At 36.5% G+C, this 17,914-nt stretch overlaps 1 protein-coding gene across 3 annotated transcripts in view; it reads right to left on the bottom strand.

Annotated features, from left to right (window-relative positions):
• Atp11c (ATPase phospholipid transporting 11C (ATP11C blood group)) overlaps window positions 1–17,914 on the bottom strand; it is a 183,648-nt gene that overhangs the window by 12,325 nt on the left and 153,409 nt on the right. For 2 of the 3 annotated variants that reach the window (XM_021152852.3, XM_021152853.2), the window contains exons 23-28: window positions 12,320–12,379; window positions 9,604–9,731; window positions 6,576–6,711; window positions 4,590–4,655; window positions 2,521–2,624; window positions 608–761 (exon numbers count right to left, since the gene is read on the bottom strand). In XM_021152852.3, the coding sequence (XP_021008511.1) occupies window positions 608–761; window positions 2,521–2,624; window positions 4,590–4,655; window positions 6,576–6,711; window positions 9,604–9,731; window positions 12,320–12,379 (648 nt within the window). Of the gene's footprint in view, window positions 1–422; window positions 489–607; window positions 762–2,520; window positions 2,625–4,589; window positions 4,656–6,575; window positions 6,712–9,603; window positions 9,732–12,319; window positions 12,380–17,914 lie in introns of all 3 variants that reach the window. The other variant, XM_029473144.2, reaches the window with a different exon arrangement.

Genomic DNA, 17,914 nt, shown 5'->3' with positions numbered 1-17,914 from the left:
TTACAGTAATTTAGTAGTTAAAAATAAAAACACACTTATAAACTATCATCAATGTTTACAAGTGTGTCCCGAAGAGTAAGGATGTTAAAAGTACATCGAAGCAGTTCTCTTTGGTTCTAATATCCTGCTATGAGACAGGGCTAGAAGCAGCACAGAGATTAAGCAGCACTATAATCACAGGAAGGGGACAGCTTTGGAAGAGGCAAATCAGGATATCAACTGACAAAACATCTGCAAACAGTCCACAGGGAAATTTCTAAGGTCAAAGTTGAAATGTTGGTGTGGAAATTCCTAGTGTGAAAAATCTGAGATAAATACAAAATAAAGTCTTTTTTTCCTTTAAAAATTCCATATGGAGCATATGAGATACTCCATATGGATTGCTAAAGATGACACAGAACACTATTAAGGAATCTACTTACCACCTGCATTGGATAACGAAGTTTTTACTATACTTTTTATGCAGAAGAGGAAATTAAGTGATGAACCTGCAAGGAGGGGTTTAACATGCTGTAACTAATGTAATTCTCTATATAAGATTTTCAGTTCACGGTAGACAGTGAAGCCTCTTCCAAATATTAGGCTACAACATAAATTTAGTCCTTACCCTGGCACTTCTTCTTCGAACATTCTTTACAACTATTAGGAGAATCTCAGGGAAAAGGCTGATAAATATTAAAAGAATTATAGCCAACCATGTGGATACAGAACAGAGCATTTGAGCAAATACAAAATACATTCTCTGTTGTTTCAGAAAAGGCCTGGAATGGAAAGAAAACACAGAATGTAAAACCAAGTCAGTTCCTGGCAGGTAAAATAGAAATTTAACTCAAACTGTCTTTTGCATTTAAAAGGAATCTTCCTCACACATGTTAAAATAATTTTCTCTAGAATATCCCAAATAGAAGTAGACACGGGACAAAGGGATGTTTCATGTCTCTAACAGGACAGAGATGGGTGGCATGCAATTTTATCACACTAAAGAAAACTGCAATTTAAAATTTATGCATTCCCTATTTCTAGAGTTTTCATGTATTTATTAGTCTATGGTTCATTGAGAAAAATTGAAACCCTCAAATCAAACCATAAATAAGGCTATTGTACTTCATTTACAGAAAGTATTACTACTGAATGCAAATAGGTATGACAAAAATCCTTTCATTTAGGGGCTGGAGAGATGGCTCAGTGGTTAAGAGAACTGGCTGCTCTTCCAGAGTTCATAAATTTAATTCCCAGCAACCACATGGTGGCTCACAGCCTATAAAGGGATCTGATGCCCTTTTCTTGCATGCAGGTGTACGTTCAGACAGAGCACTCAGATTAAAAAAAAAAACAACTTTTCCTTTAAATGACTTAATCAATGAGGAAAAGTCTGTAGGAAGGGTTCAAAATCATTTAGGGTCTAGAAATATTTTATTATTGAGAAAATTTGGCTAACTTTCATATGTTGATTACAGCGTCACAGAATTCTGGGTAAACAAACAACTTTATATTGCATTTAGTTAATACATTTTGGTTTAGTTGTATAATAGCATCTCTAAAAGATTAGGTGTTATATTCTTAAAGCAGATTTTCTTTTTAAGGACTTTATCTTAAATAGCTTTTTTTTTCTTTTTTTAAAGATTTATTTATTGTTATATGTAAGTACACTGTAGCTGTCTTCAGACACCCCAGAAGAGAGCGTCAAATCTCATCACAGATGGTTGTGAGCCGCCATGTAGTTTCTGGGATTTGAACTCAGGACCTCTGGAAGAGGAGTCAGTGCTCTTAACCACTGAGCCATCTCTCCAGTCCCCCTTAAATAGTTTTTCAAAAGAAAAACTCTTTCCCCTTTTGGGAGGTATGAAGGATGATACTGGGTCTCTGTATGGCTGGCATCAAGCTCACTATGTAGCTTAAGATGACCTTGAAATTATGATGATCCTGCCTTTCCTACTGAAGGAAAATGATATCATTTATATGGCATTAGGGTCTGCCAGTGGTTCTCAACCTTCCTAATGCTGCAGCCCTTTAATACAGTTCGTCATGTTATGATGACTCCCAATCATAAGATTATTTTATTTGCTATTTTATTATTTTATTTTATTATGAATCGTAATGTAAATGTCTGATATATGACCTTCAAAGGGGCCATGATCCCCAGGCTGAGAACCACTGGTGTAAATGGACACTGATATATGTTTGGCCAATGTTATAAGGTAGAAACTTTACAAGGTGACCCTTTCTATTGGAAATCACATGGAAGGTCAGGGTATTTATTGTTGTGTTTGAAAGAGCTGCCTATATGCCTACAAATCTAAACATTTGGGCAGAGGCTATCTATGCAAAGCCAGGTCTTTTGAATAAATGGACTAAGATATTCATATGTGAAGTTTTACCTAGAGCTAGCAATATTATAAGGTATAAGTAACCTCTAATCTATTAGCATTTATAGATTAGCAATCTTATATATCATATATAATCAAAACTTTAAAAGTTACATATAAAGTTAATATTGCTCACACATGTACAGCTGCTTACCAAATAATTCCTCCCCAGAAGAATGAGAAAAAAACATAAAAGGCTAGAGAACCCCAAATCACAAAATGATTTATCCATGTCCAGAATCGGGTATCCAAGGCGAGCTGAAAAGATACAGTGCAAGTATATATATATCACACAAAAACATGCCAGGTAATACATTATGATATCTGACAATTTATACAGATACAATACCTATGGGAGGATTCATATTTAGCTATTACTTTAGAAGGGGGTGTAACTAAAAGAGCAGAAACTAGTCTTTTTAAAGTACTAAAGTAAGAATGTTGAGTGCTGCCCTGAGGTTTCTAAATTCTATAGCAAGGCATGGAAGTGTAGTGAAGTCAACCCATTTGTAGGTGGAGGGCTACAGATTTCTCAGTGTTGAATGACAGGTGACCAGTGAAGCAATAGTAATAACTAGGAGGCCAAAGTCCCAAGTCTTCAGGGAATAGTGGCCAGAGATATACTAGTAAAGGAGAAGATAAAGTGTCTCCTTGAGGCAAGTATGCCAAAAAGCAGTAGAGGGTAAGAGTAGCAAGAGGAGTAGACACAAAGTTATAAAAGCACCAACAGCTGAGAGTCACTACAAGTAGAGGCAACTATCTTTATACATCATATATGTAGGACACACTGGTCTTGAATTCTAAATACAGGGATTACAGACACAGATAATCATGTCTAGCCCTGTCACATATCATTACATACTTCATTAACTAACATATAGCTATATTTTAGTAATTAATAGAATTTATAGAATTACATTACCACCAAGTTCTTTTGCATACATGTCTTGTATACAGACATTTATTTCAAGGTCTTAATCACTAAAATTCCTGTAAAGTCATCCAGTGATCCTTACAGAGATTCCATTTTTTTTAAAGATCCAATTTTTTAAAAAATAAAAAATGATAAAGTGGCTAGAAAGATGGCACAGTGGTTTAAGAGCACCGGCTGCTCTTCTAAAGGACCCAGGTTTATATCCTATCTCCCACATAGCAGCTCAGAGATGTCTCTAACTCTAGCACCAGGAGATCCATCATTTTCTTCTGGCCTCAGTGGGCATTTTATGCATATGGTGTTCAGATACAAACACACAAATAAAAATTGACATCACTTGCTTTAGGACCTTTCTCATTAGGAAGTAAAAGCTGCAACAAAAAGGACAAAAGCAGTGACTGTCTATTGTTTTAAACATAAAAGAAATTCAGATATAAATTTATTAATTTTTATATGTATGTGCAAATGTATGCAGATACCCAAAGAGGCTGCTGGCCTCCCTGCAGCTGATATTACAGCCAGTTGTGAACCTTGCAACATGCGGGCTAGGAACAGAACCCCAATCCTCTGCAAGTGCTATGCTGAGCCATCTCTTTAGTCCCCAGATATAAGTACTTAACATGGAAATATTATAAATACATATTCGTGAGCTCTCATCCTGTTTATATAATTTAGTGTAATGCCTTAAAAACGACAGTTACTTTTTTCTTTGCAGGCAGGTGTCAATTACAGATGGCCTTTGGGTTAGCAGTTGGGAATCGATGCCCATTCCTGCTTCTGGTTTCCAAGTACTTTGCGTTTTTGTTTTGTTTTGTTTATTTTTTTTCTTTCTTTATTTTTTTGGGGAGGGAAGAGAGTGAGAGAGACAGAGGGAGACAGAAAGGAAGAGAGGTAGGGAGAGAGGGAAGGACATAGTGTAAGAAGGAGAGGAGGAGGGAGGGACAGAGAGAGAAGGAGGAAGAAAACATGGACTTAGGTGATAAGGAGGATCTGGGAGAAATTTGGGAAGGGGAAAGCATGATCAGAATATACTAAATTTCTTTTCAATAATAAAACAAAACAATGGCAGCGACTAAGAAGGAATAGATTTCCAATGTAAGTGTGGTGTCTGAATTTCTTAATAATAAAACAAAATAGCATAGAATATGTACTAGACAAAGTGACAAATGCTAAATCCCTTATCATTACACACTTTTTAGTAAGTATTCAGACAAGGGGTTGGATGACAACTAGTAATACAAAGATTAAGAGATAAAGTTAAAATATATTTGAATGAATAAAAATCTAACCTTCAGAGTTACAGTGAATACTAAGACTGTAAAAACAATGGTTCCAAATGTCCAATTTCCATAAATCTGAAAAACATTTAACAATTATATGTATCATGAATACACAAGCCTGCTGAAGAAATAAAAAGTCAAGTTTAATCCTGAAGAAAATTGACAGCAATCTTTTTTACTTGGGAAAATAGCTGGTCACTAAGATTAAGATGCAACACACTAGACTTTCATGAATAGATACACCACACTAGTGACTATATTTATTACCATACAGCATCAAACAGTGAGCTCACTGGTTTGATAAAGGTGGAAGAAAAAGAATACTATTCCCCTAGAAGCACCATTCATCAAAATAATAACTCATGCCACTAATGAGTTTGATGTTTTTGTCCTAGAATATAAGGAGACTTCTCAATAAGCACAAAAGGACTCACACTTCTAAAGGGAGTCTAATTTATGACTATAAACACTCTGTTAGCATGTGCACACCAGAGAAGCAGTACCACTTATAAATCCAAAGGATGGCAATGAATGGCACATATGCTTACCAAACGCTGTCAAGATCTGAATGCAGAACATTGAAACAGAAAATGAGATGTAAAACGTTTTTACAAAATAAAAACAAAATAAGGTTAATAGAAGAAAAAAGGATTCGACCAAATCATACATGGGTTTAGCTGCTGATAATTCTTACACTTACGTAATTTTAGCAAACACTTAAAAAGGATGGTGATATATACAATAAAATCTTAATTTGGACTCCATAAAGTCAAAATACAAAAGGAAACAGAAAAGGCTGGGCCACTGATTCAACCTGGTACGTTAGCTAAGTCAATGAATGCGAACATAAAATAAATCTGAAGCAAAGGAGTTTTCAGCAGTAGCCAGCTATATCCATTTTTTGTGTCAAAAATAAAAACCCAAAGTCACAGAATTACTCATAGGTAAAGGATCTGAGAAATCACAAAACTGAATTTCTAATTACTAGACCACAAAAGCTGACTTGGAAAGCTAATGTGAGTTTTCCAACGATACCCGGCATTTTGCAGGACCATCTGTGGCAAGTGCTTGGCATATGCATTCTAAGGGTAACTAATATTTTCCTAATCATTATACTATGACTAATAATTGGGATTCATACTAAACTAGCTTAGAGGGCCTGATTGTAACAGCTAATTTCAAAGTATCATTCAAATACATTAAGCATACATTTTTGTAAGAGATGTTAGTTATGTAGGTTTCAGACAGATTATATGTAATAAATTACTTTTGAAACATAGTTTTGCTTCATATTTATGATTAGTAAGAATGACCATAAAAGAAGAGTACCAAACATGGCAAAGGAGAACATAATAAAAACAATATGCAAGTCAGAAGGTTCAGTTTCCAGTGTGTGGCTACAGGAAGATGGCCTCCTCCCTTGCTGCAGTAATTTTCTCCTAGTGTATGAGTAGGACAAAACTGTCCCAGTGCAGCTTCTCACTGCTATTGCCATTTTCTCAGAAGGTAGGAGCAGCACCAACAGAGCTCTTAAAACAAACAAACAAACATCACTGTACTCCCACTTTGAAAAACAGGGAGGAGAGAAAAGATTTCCCTCTTTATATGCTGGTCTAACACTACACAGACACAGTAGCTGCCTGCTTCAACTCCAAACACAGAAATCTACTAACTATGAATTAGAAATGCAGATGGTCAGGCTGTGCAGTAACATGGAAAAAAGACTTTTTTAAATGTCACAACACACAGGGATAAAATCTAAAGTATCAAGACCTCTCTTCACTTCCTAAAAACTACAGAGAAATTAAGATTTCAAAGATTTTGCTTAAGTTCTCTTCCTACATACACATACAAAAGGAATTTCTTATGTCATTAACTTCTATATGTTAAAGAACTGTTAAAAATAGTTTCCAAAATGAATACTGAAAAATTAATACCACAAGAATATGCACGTGATAAATGCCGTGTCTATGGAAAATTACATGTTCGTTTTACCTTTCCATTGTCTTCTAAGGATGTAGTCTGAAAAAGGAAATAAGTCCCAAAGAAGAATACTGTCCCTTCAAATGCAGCCAGAAATGTCCAATATAAGAAGGGTCCCAACTGTAACATAGCATTGCCGGTAATTTTCCTATTAAGAAATGGAGGGAAAAAGTAATAAATCTCTATAAGCTATTGTCTTAAATATGTAAGGAAACAAGAAAAGTGGGCATTTATTTGACTTTTTATAATGAAGGGCCTACCCTAATGATTAGAAAGATTTTTTTTTAATAAAAGGATAGATGGACCAAAGATATCTTTATAGAGTTACTACCTATTAGAGAGTCAGATGTAGTTCTAATGTGGTATATACTACAGTAAGGTAACCACAGTTTACAATAGTTGGACACTTCAAGATAAGCAGAGGACTTTGAAGGTCATCAGCACAGAGAAATGATGGTATGTGAGAAGATGAAAATATTAACTGCTCCAACTTTATCATTATGCATGTATTGAACTATAATACCATGGTACACAAACAACAAGTATTATAAGTTAATAAATACTGATGCCTGATTTTCATATACATTCTGATTTTATTACTATGATATATAACCTGGACATCAGAGTATTTTAAAGTTCCTCAAGCGATTCTAAGTGCAGGAATTCACTCAGTAAGACACAAAACTAATATAAAGGCCTGCATTAAATTAACTTCAAACATATGTTCTCTTAGCTGGGTGTACTGGCACATGCCTTTAATCCCAGCAGAAGCAGGTTGCTCTCCAAGATCAGCCTGGTCCATAGTGATTTCCTGGACAGCCAGAGCTATACAGTAAGCCCATGTCTCAAAACAAACAGATAGACAGACAACAAACACAACAACAAATGCACATATATTTTTAACAATGACAGCAAGTTTTCTAATTGTATCTGCTCATATATTTCCTTAAATTTCTTACTGGAAGTGTAACATTTTTTAAGTAGGTCTTAGTTTTCCACCAAGTCAAATAACATGTTCGAAGCTGTAGAGTGACGTTCTGATAAATTGCAGGTAGGCAGAGTAAAATGACCATTTCAAAACTAGCACATTCTTCTCAGTCAATATTAGAAAGTGAAATAAAGCTGTTACTTCTAATGAAGCAGATCTGAACAAAGATAAGTTTGTGTATGTATCTCTTTTTTGCTTCTATTTCTAATTCCTCTTACCATGTGTCAAAGGGTATCTAATCACTTAAATAGCACACCTACTGATAATACTACAGAAATGTCACCGGGTGATATTGTCAAATCATACAACCTTTTATCTTATAGGACTTTTAGGTGTAAATCTGAAATTCAAAGGATGTTGTCTAGAAAAAGAAAAGTGGGAGAAGAAAGATGTGGCTGTTTCTCAGAAACAGGAAAAATCTCTCTTTAAAGACCCTTGGAGTTAGTGCTTAGCCAATGTGACTTTTCTAGTCACTGACTTAGACTAGGGCAAAGAGGTCAAGAGTAGAAAGTGATTCCTGTCCTTGCAAAATCTATGGGAAAAATTGGCAAGGGTATCATGGTATACTGAGTTACCAGTTAGATTTCCTAGCCACACTTAGATGAAGAAGCTGTTAGAAATCAAAATAGGTAGGTGACTAGCATGAAAGAAAGCATAAAGAAAAAAGACAAGAATGAGTATCTGGATAAAGGCTGATTGGCAACACAGCTTGAGTAACTCCATATGATATGCAGGAGATGTTACCAGGATGTTCTTTAAAGGTCAAGAAGTTAGCTACCTGCTCTCTTCACAAAAGAATTATTTCAGTTTTCAAATTTCTATTAAGAATATAAAAATACAAGAACGAAGACCAAAGTGTGGACACTTAGCCCCTTCTTAGAAATGGGAACAAAATACCCATGGAAGGAGTTACAGAGACAAAATTTGGAGCTGTGACGAAAGGATGGACCATCTAGTGATTGCCATATCTAGGGATCCATCCCATAATCAGCTTCCAAACGCTGACACCATTGCATACACTAGCAAGATTTTGCTGAAAGGACCCAGATATAGATGTCTCTTGTGAGACTATGCCGGGGCCTAGCAAACACAGAAGTGGATGCTCACAGTCATCTATAGGATGGATCACAGGGCCCCCAATGGAGGAGCTAGAGAAAGTACCCAAGGAGCTAAAGGGAACTGCAACCCTATAGGTGGAACAACATTATGAACTAACCAGTACCCCGGAGCTCTTGACTCTAGCTGCATATGTATCAAAAGATTGCCTAGTCGGCCATCACTGGAAAGAGAGGCCCATTGGACTTGCAAACTTTATATGCCCCAGTACAGGGGAAAGCCAGGGCCAAAAAGGGGGAGTGGGGGAGTGGGTATGGGGAACTTTTGGGATAGCATTGGAAATGTAAACGAGGAAAATACCTAATAAAAAATTTAAAGAAATATATAAAAATAGCCAAATGTTTCACATCAATATCTTTCAAAATGTCTGAGTCACTAAGTCCTAAAGGTGAAATATATAACGTTCACTGCTAAAATTCAATAGGACACTTTAGAGACCCATGTTTATACAGTTGTCAAGCTAATAACATTCTGTTGTCTAGGAACAAGCTGAAATCAAGTTTGATCAAAGTGAGTACCCACTGCTTACAATTTTAGGATGGTAAGTTACACTTTAGGCTGGGTCATAGTTACGTTATAGCCTATATTTTATATCTCTGTGTAAGACTATGCAATAACTTGTGACCTATCCATACATCACAAATATATGCATTAAGTCCAGGACTGGTATCTCGGGAAATGTACCACTTTCCTGTTGAGTGATCTGTTTTAGCTGAACCACTTAATGAACCAAGTGAGCAGTTCTGTATCCTTCCTATCTGTAGATGAAATAAAGCACACTACTTAAAAGCCCAGCATAGTGACTTAGATACCATTAATACCAAGACCAACACAAGAGGATTTCACAAATTTTAGGCTAGTCTGAGCCACACCACAAGTTCCAAACAAACTTGGACTATAGAGTGGGAAATTGTATAAATGATATTTCCAACTTACATATACAATCGAGGGTCTGCGGTCAGAGTATCAATGTTGATGTGCTGTTCCAGTAGACTATAAGCCAGGATGGGCAGGGATGTGAAACAGATATTGTACATTGTAAGATAAGCAGCATCATAGAGTGGCTGAAAAGACAGACAAACAAACAGGAAAACAATGGACTGCGGTCATTCATCTATAAGATAATTATGTATTTGTAAAACTTCTAGCTAAATAGTTTTTTTTATACTTTTTGGGGCAACAAAGAAAACTTTGTAAATTAGGTCACCTTACCTGGCAAAGATAAAAAATACTGAAAAATTCTTTGTCATAGTTAACATACCTGACCCTTTAATAGGATCAGGATCTTAATAATATTTCCTACTAACTTTACATAAGATTTTTCAGTTGCTAAAAATGTAGATATTTAGTTATTTTAGAAAAGACAATATATTTACAATCCAGGACTCTTTAGAGAAACTAAATCATAGGGAGTAGCCAATCTATATTGCAGATTTTTTCTGGATATTACTTTATAGATATTGGGTTAGTATTTTCCAATCCCAAATAGTGTACTAAAGCTCAAATACTATAAGAAAGCCATTTTAGCATCCTTTTCTGACAGTTCCTCTTGCTTGTGTACTCACTCCCTAATGACTAATAAACCTAACTCGATCAACTATAAATATGGGCCTTATTGATCTTTGTCTTGAGTGCTTTGACAGTATTGAGCTCCCAAAACAGAGGAGGGAATCTTGAAAGCTTTCAGTAAATACTAGACAAGTGAACTCAGAAGTCATGCCTTATTTGTAAAGGTCAAACAGGAAAACCAAAACTTTTCAAAAAAATTCTATAGGATTAAATGTTATGTATATGTGTAGGTCTGTGTATGGGTAAGTTTATGTGAACATGTGTGTCCAAGGAGGCCAGAAGAGTATTAGATATACACTGCTTCGTATCATCATAGAACTATTTTGTATTGTCTGAATTAAAGGCATACTTCATACATACTTTTACATTTATTTATGTAAGTGTTCTCTGATTAATAAAATTCATTTAAAGGTGACACTAATCAATACAACTTCATATTTTTAACCAGTGAAGTAAACATCCACGCATCATGAAAGGTCATGTGAAAATGTTGGAAACAACTTGAACAGAACTTTTTAGTTCATTCACTAGTTGACATCAAACCATTAATAGAAAGCATAGTAAGTGCCACACACTGATGACTAATATGATTTATCCTTTATTCACCAAGGTGTTCAAATTCAAGACAAAGAGTAAGTAGATTTGGGGTTATAAAGAGAGCTAGTAGACCAAGAGGAAGGGATCATGACACTATTTGGTTTCAACAACAACATCACCACCACCATCACCAACAACAAAAAGGGCAAGAGATATAGTATATTCAGCACAGTCAATGAAATTAAAAGGATGGCGCTGCATAGAATATGGAGACAACTTTCACATATAAAGATTTAAGATCAGCAAAAAATATTGCAGTAAATTAAAAAGCATAAAATATGCTATATTTCTAATTTTCAAATGAAAGTACTAGTTCATGATATACACTAGTAAATTTGCTTTGGAAACTATCTATTTTCCTTAATGAGTAAATTAAAACAGCAACTCCTCAGACTGGCTGGTGTGTAATTTAGTCTTATATTTGTTTCAAACAAAAGAAGCATCAATCTACTTTTGATTCAGGATGGAAGTTTAAGGTTACGTGAGAGTTAATTGCAATTTTCAAATGCATAATTTGAGGAGACAGAATATCCTACATACAAGGTTTATTTGATAATACAGTCATCTTGTTAAAGGTATTACAAATATATTCTTTTCATGGAAAAAACAAAGAAGTAATATCCTAGCTTTACTAAAGAAAACGAGGGGGGGCTGGTGAGATGGCTCAGTGGGTAAGAGCACCCGACTGCTCTTCCAAAGGTCCAAAGTTCAAATCCCAGCAACCACATGGTGGCTCACAACCATCTGCAACGAGATCTGGCGCCCTCTTCTGGAATGTCTGAAGACAGCTACAGTGTACTTACATATAATAAATAAATAAATCTTTAAAAAAAAAAAAAAAAAAAAGAAAACGAGGGCTTTTTCTGTTTGTTTGTTTTAAATAGATTCAATTTCTACATTTTCCTAGTCTACTTTGAATTCCAGAAAGTAACTAATGAGGCTATGGATTGAAAAAGACTACACATATGTACTCCAAACACACAATACAGCATGCTGCTGCCAGCACTAACACAGTTTATATCACCTACTCAGTGACCATCTCCTTACCTGGAACATTTTAAAGATGTTTTTTCAGTTTCTTCCCTAGGGTACTCTGGTCTCTGTCTGAATGTTGTCTTATTAATGTTGCTCTAGATAGCTCCTTTAAACTAGTAGCCTCTCACCTTGTTACAGTATATCATTTTATTTACTAATATAGTATTCCACATCACATGTTTAAGTGTCTGCCTCGTCTTCATCACTATATTGCAAGTTTAAAAGTGATAAGACATTTTTTTGAAATATTGTAATATCCTAAGAAAAACATTACTTTCTAGCATTTAGAATCAAGATAAAGCTTGACTCTAAATTTGAAAATGCAGTCATAGATACTCCAGTCACACCAGCTGGGCAACATCAGTAAAGTGCTTATGGACTAACCAAATTTCTGAGCCAGTCATCATTATACTTCTTGTATCTCTACATTTCTGCTAAGAATGGCACATACCTGTTGTGAGAATCCACAGAAGAACTGGTATAAAAATTGTGGCAAAATGAAACAAAGGTTCTGGAAAATAATAAGACAAAAGTTAGTATTTTTACTTAATTAACTTAAATGGGTGTGTACACGGTCATTCTTAAATCCTTCTAATGTTCGAATGCAATAACTATTGCAAAGATGTAAAGAAATGAGTTTCAAATGAGTAATTCACACTAAGAGTAACTTTTGCCCTTACCTAAGTAAAAGAGGATCTCACATATGAGAACCTCTTGCTATTATTGATTTTTTTCCTTTCTTTTGGAGACAAGTCCTCACACTATAATCCAAGGTAGTCTGGAATTTGCTATATACTCTTATCTGGTCTCAAACTTCTGTTTCAGCCTTCCAAGTGCTGGAATTGCAATCACAAGACACCAGGGCTGGCTTGCTATATTCTTGTTACAGGAAAGAAATAAGTTCATTTGGCATGATACAACACCCAATGTATTGTCCCTTAAATATCAATTGGATTTATACAATCACAATAGACTTACATAATACCCAAAGTGTATATTTTGATCTTAGTGACTGTTCTGTGTTCTGTTCAGAAAGTATTTTCCTATGCCAATGGGATCAAGGCGATTTCCCACTTTCTCATCTATCAGGTTCAGTGTATTCAGTTTTATGTTGAGGTCTTTGAGTTGGAGTTGAATTTTGTGTATGGTGATAAATATGGATCTATTTGGATTCTTCTACATGCAGATGTTCAGTTGAACCACAAAATTTGTTAAAGATACTGTGTTTTTTCCAGTATGTATTTCTACCTTCTTTTTTTAAAAAATAAGGTGTCCACATATAGACAGATTTATGTCTGGGCCTTCAATTCAATTTGAACAACATGTCTTTTTTTCCCCCTCTGGTGCTAATACCATGCTGTTATTACAATAGCTCTGTAGCACTTCTGGTTTCCATCTGCATCCAAAGCTGATCCTGTGCCACAGCGCTCCATATCCAAGTACTGCCTGGAGAGAGCAGATCTCCCAGGAGTGCTGACAAGCCTGTGAGCACAAGTAAGACAACTTCTGCTCAGAGGGATCCGCCTGGAGCCCTCAGGGCACAGGAGCTGAGGAGCACCCTGGAACAGGATCCTTCCAGTTTCTATCATCTGCACCTGGAGCTGATCCTATACATACTACAGTGCTCCACATCTAAATACCTTCTGGAGAGAGCTGGTCTACAAGGAGTGCTGACACATCTGTGAGCATAGGTAAGACCACCAATTCTGCTCAAAATCCTGGCCCAAGAGGGACCCACCTAGAGCTATCAGGACACAGGAATGAAGGAACAGCTGAAGACAGGAAGGATCCTTCCAGTTTCTGTCTGCACCTCTGAGCTGACCCTGTGCCATAGCTCTCCATACCCAAATTCCTCCAGGAGAGAAATGGCCCCCAGGAGTACTGACACACAAGCTTGTAGGAGGGACAAGCCACAGTCAGAGACAGCAAGACCAGTTAACACCACAGATAACCAGATTGTAAGAAGAAAGGTCAAGAACATAAGCAACAGAAACCAAGGCTACTTGGCATCATCAGAAACCAGTTCTCCCACCTCAGCAAGTTCTGGATACCCCAACACACCAGAAAAGCAAGACTCTGATTTAAAATCACATCGCATGATGATGATAAAGGACTTTAAGAAGGACATAAATAACTTCCATAAAGAAATACAGGAGAACACAGGTAAACAGGTAGAAGATCTTCAAGATGAAACACAAAAATCCCTTAAAGAATTACAGGAAAACATAACCAAAGAGGTGAAGGAATTGAGCAAGACCATCCCGGATCTAAAAATGGAAATAAAAACGATAAAGATATCACAAAGGGAGGCAACCCTGGAGACAGAAAACCTAGGAAAGAGATCCAGAGTCATAGACGCAAGCATCATCAACAGAAAACAAGAGATAGAAGAGAGAACCTCAGGTGCAGAAGATACTATAGAAAAAATTGACACAACAGTCAAAGGAAATGCAAAATGCAAGAAGCTCCTAACCCAAAACATCCAGGAAATCCAGGACACAATGAGAAGACCAAACCTAAGGATATTAGGTAATAGAAGAGAGTAAAGATTTCCAACTTAAAGGGCCAGTAAATATCTTCAACAAAATTATAGAAGAAAACTTTCCTAACCTAAAGAAAGAGATGCCCTATGTATCGAAAGATGGCCTAGTCGGCCATCAATGGAAAGAGAGGTCCATTGGACTTGCAAACTTTATATGCCCCAATATAGGGGAATGCCAGGGCCAAAAGAATGGGAATGGGTGGGTAGGGAAGTGGGGGGCGCTATGGGGGACTTTTGGGATAGCATTGGAAATGTAATTGAGGAAAATATGTAATAAAAATATTAAAAATCAAAAAAAAAAAGAAAGAGATGCCCATAAACATACAAAAAGGCCACAGAACTCCAAATATATTAAATCAGAAAAGAAATTCCTCCCCTTACATAATCATCACAACACAAAGGATAATAGATGGAAAACTCCAACACAAGAAGGGAAACTACACCCTAGAAAAGCAAGAACATAATCTTCCAACAAACCCAAAAGAAGATAGCCACACAATCATAAAAGTAACATCAAAAATAACAGGAAGCAACAATCACTTTTCCTTAATATCTCGTAGTATCAATGGACTCAATTCCCCAATATAAAGACATCTATTATCCTTTGCAGGGCTGGATTTGTGAAGAGATATTGTGTGTAAATTTGGTTTTGTCATGGAATATCTTGGTTTTTCTATTCTATGATAATTGAGTTTTACTGGGTATAATAGCCTGGGCTGGCATTTGTGTTTTCTTAGGGTCTGTATAACCACCACAAGAACAAAACAACATAAAATCCATGTATGGTAAGACAGTGTCAGAGTGAGGGATTACCTTAAAAGACAGAATAATGATCAGAACATTTCTAAGAGATAAGTTGGAAAGTAGTATATTCTAAAGTACCCTGGTTGGATTATATGCGTAAGATTGAAAGCAGAAACAAACACAGACTTGTAATTAAAGTACTCCAGTAATGGGGAACCGTTTTGAAAATGGTTTGGGAGTTTCCTTCCCATCATCCAGATGGGCAATTTACAATGCCTTTAACTCCAGCTCCAGCTCCAGGGTCATATGGTGCCTTTGAGCACCTCCAATCTCATGCACATACCCCCACACATATATTACTGACTATATATCTTAAAAAAGAAGAGGGGATATATTTTTTAATGCTAAGCCAAAGATCGTTATAAGATTGGGCATCTGGTGCTGTGTGTAGCAAGAACGATCACTGATGATGACTCGTTTGATGGGTCATAGATGAGAGAAGGAATGAAGAAATGAAATAGGAGATGCTAGATAAGATGGTGGACATCATATAGGCTTGGTCTGATAGACTATGTAGGGAATAACCTAAGGAAGGCTAGATAACAGCAATTAGAAGGGTGAGAGCCACAAAATCTCTTGTCTAATCCAAAGTAAAATAGGAAAACTTGAAAAGCAGAATAGAAAAAATACTAAATCTGACCTGAAGGAACAGCATAATCTGGGGAACTCCCTCCTCTCTGTGAGTGATCACTGAAACACTACTTAAAAGAGACCCTCCAAAATCAGCATAATACTCCCAGTAAAAGACAAAGGAAAAAGGAAGAAAGGAGGTAAAAGTTATGCATGGCAGCTGCAGAGAAAAGATTTTCTGAGAAACACCTTTTCCTTGGCTGAACTGAACTGGAACAGTTATAGAATACCATTTTAAAAGACCCCTGCTGAGTTGATGGTTCCAGGGGCTCCAAACAATGTTGGTCTGTACTCTCTGGAAACTCAACGTGAACTATAGGCAGAACCTGGCCAGCAGAATACCTCTACACTATGGTGAAAAACCATTACACCAAAACCTCTTAGTGCTCAGCTAGGTGAAAACCTGGTCAGAGACAGTGTAAACACAGACAAGTTTCCAAAGCAGAATACCTAAGATAAGACAAACAGCTAAATGAAATAAGCAAACAGAGGATATGAAAATAGAATTCAGCAGAGTTGGAAATACTAAAATAGAAAATAAATAGAAATACTGGAAACAAATTTTCAGTAAGTCAAATGATAAGCTCCTTAAAAAGCTTTACCAATAGAATGGATCAAAGGGCTTAAAGACAAGGCAGAGGAACATAAGACAATGAATGACAAAGGTAAGCTAATATAAAGACAGAGAGATGGCTCAGTGAGTAAGGGCATCTGCTGCCAAGCCTGGCAATCTGAGTTTGATACCTAGGACCTAGATGATAAGGGGAAAAACAGATTTCTTCAAGATGCTGTAGCACCTATGTATGAGTTCACACACACACACTCTCTCTAAATGTAATTTTGATAAAGGTAAAAACTAATAAGTCACAATCAGAACATTTGAGATCCATGGTGTGGTGGTTTGCATATGTCACTAATATTGGCACTATTAGGTGTGGTCCTGTTGGAGTAGGTGTGTCACTGTGGATATGGGCTTTAAGATCCTTAGCCTAGTTGCCTGGAAGCTAGTATTTTGCTAGCAGCCTTCAGAAGATGTAGAACTCTCAGTTCCTCCTGTGCCATGCCTGCCTGGATGCTGTCATGCTCCCACCTTGATGATAATGGACTGAACTTCTGAACCTGTAAGGTAGCCACAAATAAATGTTGTTCCTTATAAGACTCGCCTTGGTCATGGTATCTATTCACAGGAGTAAAACCGAAGCTAAGACATACGGAAAGACCAAAACTATGAGATATGGGTCAAGAACCTTGTGTTAAAGAAACAGAAAGCAATTTCAACAAAACGATAGCAAAAAATATCACAAATGTATGTCAGCCAGAATTACATGGTGATACCCTGTTCCAACAACAACAACAACAGTAGTAGTAGTAGTAGTAGTAGCAGCAGCAGCAACAACAAAAAAACATCAAAAAAACAAAAACAAACTAAAAGAACAAACCAAAACATAAAACCAAACCAAACAAAAGCTCCTAAAGGATGATGAATGAGACACTGAAATCAAGGAGGGAGTTAAAAACAAACCCAGAACTGAATGAAAATGAAAATACAACATACCAAAACCCAAGGTCTACGTAGTCCTGAGAGTGAAATTTAAACCTGTAAGTATCTGTATTAAAAACATCAGACTGGGCTGGGGTGCATGTTCAGCACATGTAAAGCCCTGTGTTCATTCACCAACACCACATAAATAAATTCTGTACATTCTGGTGTGTGAATAAAAGCAGACACCAGAAATCTTAGTACCTGGGAATTAGAGACCAAAAAATCCTAAGTTGAAGGTCATCCTCAGGTACATATTAAGTTCAAGGCAAGTCTGAGATACATGAGACGTTGCCAAAGAGGGAAAACTCTGAGCTCTCTAAATAACTAAGAATGTACCTTAGGGCCTTGGAAAAGTAAGTACAATCTACATTCCAAAGACATACACAAAAAGAATTAAGGTTACAAGTTATTGAAATGGACAGGTGTGGTAGCTAAGACTTAATTCTATTACTTGTGAATCAAAACCAGTAATCTCTGTGAGCCTAAGGCTAGCTTGGTCTGCATAGTGAATTCCAGGCTAGCCAGGG

Source organism: Mus caroli, unplaced genomic scaffold (genome assembly GCF_978045245.1).
Source record: "Mus caroli unplaced genomic scaffold, Mus_caroli_1 scaffold_5, whole genome shotgun sequence".
Taxonomy (NCBI): domain Eukaryota; kingdom Metazoa; phylum Chordata; class Mammalia; order Rodentia; family Muridae; genus Mus; species Mus caroli.
Note: the sequence above shows the minus strand (reverse complement) of the source record. Positions and strands in the feature narration are given on the sequence as shown.